The sequence below is a fragment of the Pipra filicauda genome, unplaced genomic scaffold, assembly GCF_003945595.2.
Source record: "Pipra filicauda isolate LSUMZ 115617 unplaced genomic scaffold, ASM394559v2 scaffold1074_size39228_pilon, whole genome shotgun sequence".
NCBI classification, from domain to species: domain Eukaryota; kingdom Metazoa; phylum Chordata; class Aves; order Passeriformes; family Pipridae; genus Pipra; species Pipra filicauda.
The window spans coordinates 1,200-8,053 of record NW_024103512.1 but is presented as its reverse complement, the minus strand read 5'-3'; the positions used below and the strand labels follow the sequence as shown (position 1 = coordinate 8,053).

General features: G+C 64.6%; 1 protein-coding gene across 1 annotated transcript; it reads right to left on the bottom strand.

Moving 5' to 3' along the window:
- On the bottom strand, window positions 1-5,252 carry LOC113984027. Its single transcript, XM_027713705.2, has 3 exons — window positions 5,150-5,252; window positions 4,193-4,465; window positions 1-3,604 (listed from the first exon to the last, which is right to left on the bottom strand). Exons 2-3 carry the CDS (start codon window positions 4,346-4,348, stop codon window positions 59-61), a joined length of 3,702 nt encoding a protein of 1,233 aa, XP_027569506.1. The 5' UTR covers window positions 4,349-4,465; window positions 5,150-5,252; the 3' UTR covers window positions 1-58.
- Window positions 5,253-6,854: the final 1,602 nt, after the last annotated feature.

Here is a 6,854-nt window from a genome sequence, read left to right as displayed (position 1 = left end):
CCACCTAACCCCTCTCCCAGTCCCTCCTGCCGCCCTGCAGCGCAGCCCCAGCCCAGCCCTAGTCGAGCTCCATGTCGAGCGCGGCCCTGACGCGGTCGCGGTACCCGGGCCGGAGGCGCATCCCGCCCAGCCAGGCCAGCTCGTTCTTCCTGCGGTGCCGCAGCTCTATCTCCTCCCAGAGCACCTCCAGGGCCAGGCCGGGGACGCTGAGCAGCGGCTCCAGCCGGGCCCTGCGGGCGCTGCCGGCCCTCACTCCCGCCAGGATGAGCGGGAGCATCTCTGCCCAGCCCTCCCCGACCTTCTGGGCCACCCTGCGCAGGCTGGCGGCCACGGGGCAGTCCCGGCCGCGCTCCAGCCTGTCCCAGTATCCCCGCAGCTCAAAGTGGCACAGGGCGTCCCCGAGCCAGGGCGGCTCGGCCGGGACACGCACCGTGCCCACCTTCCCGAACACCTCCCAGCGCCGCCGCATGACCGCCACCCAAACCCGCAGCGTCTCCTGCGGGAACTCCCCCAGCGGGAAGGCGTCCACCCAGCCCGACTCCTCGTCCCGCACCACCAGCAGGGCCCGGAACCCCTTGGGATTCTCGGGAAGGTCGTCGGCGACGCCGACGGAGAGGCAGGACCAGGGGCCCTCCGGCCGCTGCGGCCCCTCCTGGCCGTCCCCGCACTCCGGGCAGGCCCGCACCCAGCTCTTCACCTCCTGTGGCGCCCACGACCACCAGGCCACCGCCCGCACCCGCGCCAGCGTCTCCTCCTTCCCCTCGTGCCCCCGGTGGCACTGGGCGATGATCTCCCGCCTCTCGTACGTGGAAGGCTCCCAATTTATCCAGCCCGGCCCGGGCCGGGCCGCGGCCCTGGCCCTGCCGCCCGCCCTCGCGATCCAACCCTCCTCCTCCCAGTCCTCTCCCCCGGCCATCCACACCCTCCTGAGCTGGAGCTTCCCGGGGTTGTGGTAGCACCAGTGGCGGACTCTCTTCCACACGGCCCTGGAATTCCAGCCCCTCTCCGGGCCCGCCCGCCTCTCCAGCCACTCCATCAGGCAATCGCAGTTGGAATACAGGTAGAGGCGGGAAGAGCTCCGGTGCTGCTCCAGGAGCTCCCAGAGGGCCTCCAGCTCCACCTCCAGCCTGGAGCCCCCCGGGGACGCCCCCAGCAGCCACCGCCCCTCCAGGTTGGTGGCGGCGTAGCCGAGGGAGCGTCCCGAGCGGTAGCTGGCCAGGAACCACACGTCGGATCTGGGAACGTCGGGAGGCAGCCGGCGGAGCGGGGGAGCCTCGGGGAATTCCATGTAACCGCAGGTCTCCTTCGGAGCCCGCTCAGGGACCAGGAGCAGCGCCCACTGCTCCGGGAGCCGCGGCCCCTGGGGCCCCAGGGCTTGGCCGCGGGACAGGAACTTCCCGGGGCAATGGGGCAGCTGGAGCAGGATGGGCGCCGGCTCCGTGAAGGGCTGGAATTCCTGGACGGCCCAGGCGGCCGCCACGCAGCCCTTCTCCTCCAGGGAAAGGCTCTTCTGGCCCTCCAGGACGTGGGAGATGTGTTGCACCGGCACCAGGGCCCCCCCCTCGTCCTGCAGGAGGGTGGCTCCCGCCGTCTCCGCGTGGAGGCTCATCCTGATGAGGAAGGGCCGGGATTTATCCGGGAAGCGCAGGATGGGCACGAGGGCTTCTCGCAGCTCCCTCAGCCTCTGCTGCTGCTCCTCCTGCCATTCCCACTGCACCCCGTCCCTGGTGAGCCAGTGCAGCGGCCGGGCCAGCTCGGAGTAGTCCGGGATGTGACTCCGCCAGTAGCCGAATTTCCCGAGGAGGCTGCGGAGCTCCTTGGCGTCGCAGGGGCTGGGAATGCTGCGGAGCTCCTCCAGCGCGGCGTCCGGGATCCCCCTCCCCGCGGCTCCGACAGTGACTCCCAGGTATGTCACCTGGCTCCGGACGAGCTGCGCCTTCTCCAACTTGGCCTTGAACCCGGTGTCCTGGATGAGCTCCAGGACCCTCCGCGTCCGCGCCTCCACCTCCTCGGCCGTTCTCCCGGCGATCAGGATGTCGTCGTTGTAGTTGAAGGCCCAGGGACCGTCCCCCCGCCCCCCCAGCCGGGAGAGCATCCGCGCCACGCGCCGGTGCGTGATGGAGCCGGTGCTCCGGAATCCCGGCGGGAGCCGCGTGAACAGGAACTGCTGCCCTTGGAAGGTGAAGGCGAACCTGTGCCAGCAGCTCCGCGCCAAGGGGATGGCGAAGGAGGCGCAGGACAGATCCAGCACGGAGAACCACCTGCTCCCGGCGGGCACGGACGCCAGGATGCGATCCCTGCTCAGGCTCTCCTCGGGCTCCGTGGGGGTGGCCTTGTTGAGGGCTTTGCACTTCAGGGTCAGGCGCCACTGGGTCCCTTTCCGGGTGGGAACAATGAGGTTGTTGTAGTTGGAGGCGCCTTTCACCACGATCCCTTCCTTCAGCAATTCCGGCAGCAGCTCCTCCACGGCCTCCCTCTCGTCCGGTGGCAAGGGCTGTTCCCTTTGGGGGGGCACCCGGCCCCCATCGAGATCCACCTCCTCGGCCACCCTCCCGCAGTCCATCCGGTACCGCGCCCACACCGCCGGGAATTCCCTCCTCCACGGGTCCTCGATTTCCACCCGGAGCACCCGGGAACGCCCGGGAAGAGGTCCCGTCCCCCTTCCGCCATCGGAGCCCCCGCTGGCCTGGTTGCTCACGGACAGCATTCCGAGGAAGCGCGGCTCGCTCCCGGACACGGACACGCCGAGGTCCTGCCGTGCCGTGGCCGCGGCCACGACGGCGTTCCCGGCTCCCGGTTGCCAGGAGCGGGACCTGGGAGTGGCTCCCTGCTCCGTGGGGTAGCTGTGGGTGTGCGTCTGCAGGGCCAGCTCCGCCAGCCTGGCCGCCAGGGCTCCCAAGGGCTGCCCTTCCCACCTCTCCATGGGCTCTCCCAGGCGCTCCAGCTTCTCCCACACTCGGCTCCTCGGCTCCTCTCCGGGCGTTCCCTCCGCTGGCCGAGGCTCCAGGTCCTTCCCAGGGGCAGTGGGAGTGTCCCTGCCCTCCACACGTGACTCCAGGAGCTGGGGGGAGCCGCCCCCGCTCAGTCCCTCCTCATCCTCGCTGGCTCCTCCCTGGGCCGGGAGCTGGGGCTGATCCATCCCGTTCCCAAGGCCACCACCTTCCCTTGGCACGTTCCCATCCCGTGCTCTGCATCCCACGCTCGCCTCATCCCAACCGTCCTCCTGCAGGGGTTGGACCGTGCTGCAGATGTCCAGCTTTTCCTGCTGGCCTTTCCCCCCTCCGGAATTCCGGCAGGCCCCGGGCTCTTCCAGCTTTCCCAGCACCTTCTTCTCCATCCTGGCACATCTGGGCACATCCCGTGCTCTGCATCCCAGGCTCGCCTCATCCCAACTGTCCTCCTCGAGGGGTCGGATCATGCTGCAGATGTCCAGCTTTTCCTGCTGGCCTTTCCCCCCTCCGGAATTCCGGCAGGCCCTGGGCTTTTCCAGCTTTCCCATCCTGGCACATCCGGGCACATCCCGTGCTCTGCATCCCAGGCTCGGCTCATCCCAGCTGAGGGACTGCTTCCCCTGCTCATATTCCTGCCTCTGGAATTCCTCCCACTGAAACAGAGAAAGGGTTTTAAAGGATTAGCCAGGACAGGGTTGGTCCCAGGCTCTGGTTGGAATACAAGAGACAGCTTGTTCTGTCCTGCTGGAGCAAGAGACGGGAGAAACGGGCTGTAATTAACTCAGGGGCCATAAATAAAGATAAGGTGGCGTCTGAAGGAGATAAGAGGGCCGGGAGTCAGGAGGCTTTGCCAGCCCCAGGAAACCAGGCCAGGGAGCAAAGAGAGTTGAAAAGTTCAAGTGAGGAAGAAGAGTGAGAGGCCCCCAAAGTGAGGATGGAAACAACCACCCAAAAGACAATCCTAGAAGACTCTGCCTCAAGCTCCGCCCGTTATATGATAATTAGATGTCAAAATCAAACGAATATGTAGGTAAAGATGTTGGAACCCCTCGGGAAAACTGTCTAAATTCCCTGGCTTTTCCCTGAGAACTCGGGAGCTGGTTTGCCCGCTGCCACCCTGCCAGCCCCCCCCCCCCCGACGCTGCACCAGAGAAACACAGAAATAAAAATAAGAGACAAAAACCTCGTCCCTGAGCAGTTATTCTGTGCCGGGTTTGGCACCGGCCTGGCACATCCCTCACCTCCGCCTGCCTCCCGCTGCCTCGGGAGCTCTTCCCGAATCCTTGGGAAGCGAATGCTCGGGAAGCGCGGCTCCCGCCCCGGAACAGCCACAGCCACCTCCAGACCCGGCTCAGGCCCCCCTGCCGCTCCTTCCTCCTGCTCCAGAAAGTCGGCATCGCCTCGGGAAAACCGGGAAGCGAAGCGAGGATCCCGGGGCTCGTGGCAGCCGGGGGGGGACGTCCCCCGATTCCAGGGAAAGGTCCCCTCTTCCAGGGAAACGCCGCCTCCTCCACCTGCGGCAGAGCGGGATGTGAAACCCCGGGAAAGGAGGGGGAGAAACAGCCCCGACCACCCGGAGCCGGATCCCACCTTTCCCTGCCGTGACCCCGGAGGGGAAAAAAAGAACCTCCCGCAAAACCTCCTGGGAAAACACGGCCCAACATGGCCCAACATGTCCCCGCGTGGCCCCTGTGCGGGGCAGGCATCGATCCCGGGATCCCGATCCCAGAATCCCGCACCCCCAGGCACTCGCGTGTCCCTCTCCAAATCCCGGGAATCCCGCACCCCCGGGCACTCCCGTGTCCCGCTCCCAATCCCGGGAATCCCGCACCCCCAGGCACTCGCGTGTCCCTCTCCAAATCCCGGGGATCCCGCACCCCCAGGCACTCGCGTGTCCCACTCCAAATCCCGGGAATCCCGCCCCCCAGGCACTCCCGTGTCCCTCTCCCAATCCCGGGAATCCCGCACCCCCAGGCACTCGCGTGTCCCTCTCCCAATCCCGGGAATCCCGCACCCCCGGGCACTCCCGTGTCCCTCTCCCAATCCCGGGAATCCCGCACCCCCAGGCACTCCCGTGTCCCGCTCCCAATCCCGGGAATCCCGCACCCCCAGGCACTCGCGTGTCCCACTCCCAATCCCGGGAATCCCGCACCCCCAGGCACTCCCGTGTCCCTCTCCCAATCCCGGGAATCCCGCACCCCTCGGTGGTCGCAGCAGCCGGGCCGGGGGGGTCTCGGCTCCCGCGGGGCCGTTCCCTCCTCGGGCCGTTCCCTCCTCGGGCCGTTCCTCCTCGGGCCGCTTCCTCCTCCTCCTCCTCCTCCTCCTCCTCCTGCGGGCCGGGGGCGATCCAGGAGCTTCCCCGCCCCTTTCCCGGGAGCCAACCAGTGCTCCCAGTTGGCCCCTGGCTGGAGCGGGCTGGGAGCTGGTCCAAGGGGAGAGGGGGTGGGAGCAGGGGGGGAATAGGGAATTGGGGGCTGGGGACATGGATTTGGGGCTGGGAGATGGGAGAGGGGGGACGGGGGCTGGGGTCCTGGGAGATGGGAGAGAGGGGTCCTGGAGTGCTGGGAATGTCCCTGGATGTGGGGCAGGATGGGGAGATGGGGCTGGATGATGGGAATGGTCCTGGATGTGGGGCAGGGATAGGGGGCGGAGATGGGTCCTGGATGTGGGCAGGGATAGGGGAGATGGGTCTGGGATCCTGGATGTGGGGCAGGGATAGGGGAGATGGGTCTGGAGTGCTGGGAATGGTCCCTGGATGTGGGGCAGGGATAGGGGAGATGGGTCTGGAGTGCTGGGAATGGTCCCTGGATGTGGGGCAGGGATAGGGGAGATGGGTCTGGAGTGCTGGGAATGGTCCCTGGATCTGGGGCAGGGATAGGGGAGATGGGTCTGGGATCCTGGGAATGGTCCCTGGATCTGGGCAGGGATAGGGGAGATGGGTCTGGAGTGCTGGGAATGGTCTCTGGATGTGGGGCAGGGATAGGGGAGATGGGTCTTGAGTGCTGGGAATGGTCCCTGATTGGGCAGATAGGGGAGTGGGCCTGGAGTGCTGGTAATGGTCCATGGATGTGGGCAAGGGATAGGGGAAGGGGTCTGGGATCCTGGGATTAGTCCTGGATGTGGGGCAGGGATAGTGGAGTGGGCTTGATTGCTGGTAGATTGGGTCCCTGGGATTTTGGCAGTTAATAGTGGAGATGGGTGTGGAGTGCTGGGAATGGTCCCTGGATGTGGGGCAGGGATAGGGGAGATGGGTCTGGGATCCTGGGAATGGTCCCTGGATGTGGGGCAGGGATAGGGGAGATGGGTCTGGAGTGCTGGGAATGGTCCCTGGATGTGGGACAGGGATAGGGGAGATGGGTCTGGGATCCTGGGAATTGTAATGAGTGAGCAATGATGAAATAAACAATTTGCTCATCAAATGATATCCTAAATTAATATAATTTATACCAATATAGTTAATATGCTTTACACTTTATTTTTCATATAATAACATATATAGTTAATATACTTTACACAATATATTTAAAGCTTTGCTTAGTCTGAAAAACCATAAGTTTGCAGAATAGTTCACCGTAACGCTGACATGATGAACTGTTATTATTCTAAAAGTGTATTGTCCAAGTGTGCTTGTAAGGCCGGGAGGAGGCTGATAAGGAGCAGAGGGTGAAGCACAAGGGCGATAAGGAGGAGCCAGGACGGCTTCTGGAAAATCTCCTCAAGGACAGAGGGCTGATCAAACTGTTGGGGGGAAATCCCCGGCAACCAAACTGAGCCCGCCAAGGTGATAGAGAGTTAAATTCAGAATACAGGTATAGCCTGGAAAGCAGGTAGAGAGTTAAATTCAGAATACAGGTATAGCCTGGAAAGCAGGTAGAGAGTTAAATTCAGAATACAGGTATAGCC

Excerpts from the sequence above, each read along its gene's own strand:
- LOC113984027 (XM_027713705.2), bottom strand. The coding sequence starts at position 4,348 with ATGCCGACTTTCTGGAGCAGGAGGAAGGAGCGGCAGGGGGGCCTGAGC. Across the intron at positions 3,605-4,192 it reads GCAGCGGGAGGCAGGCGGAG|TGGGAGGAATTCCAGAGGCA; the intron begins GTGAGGGATGTG and ends TCTCTGTTTCAG.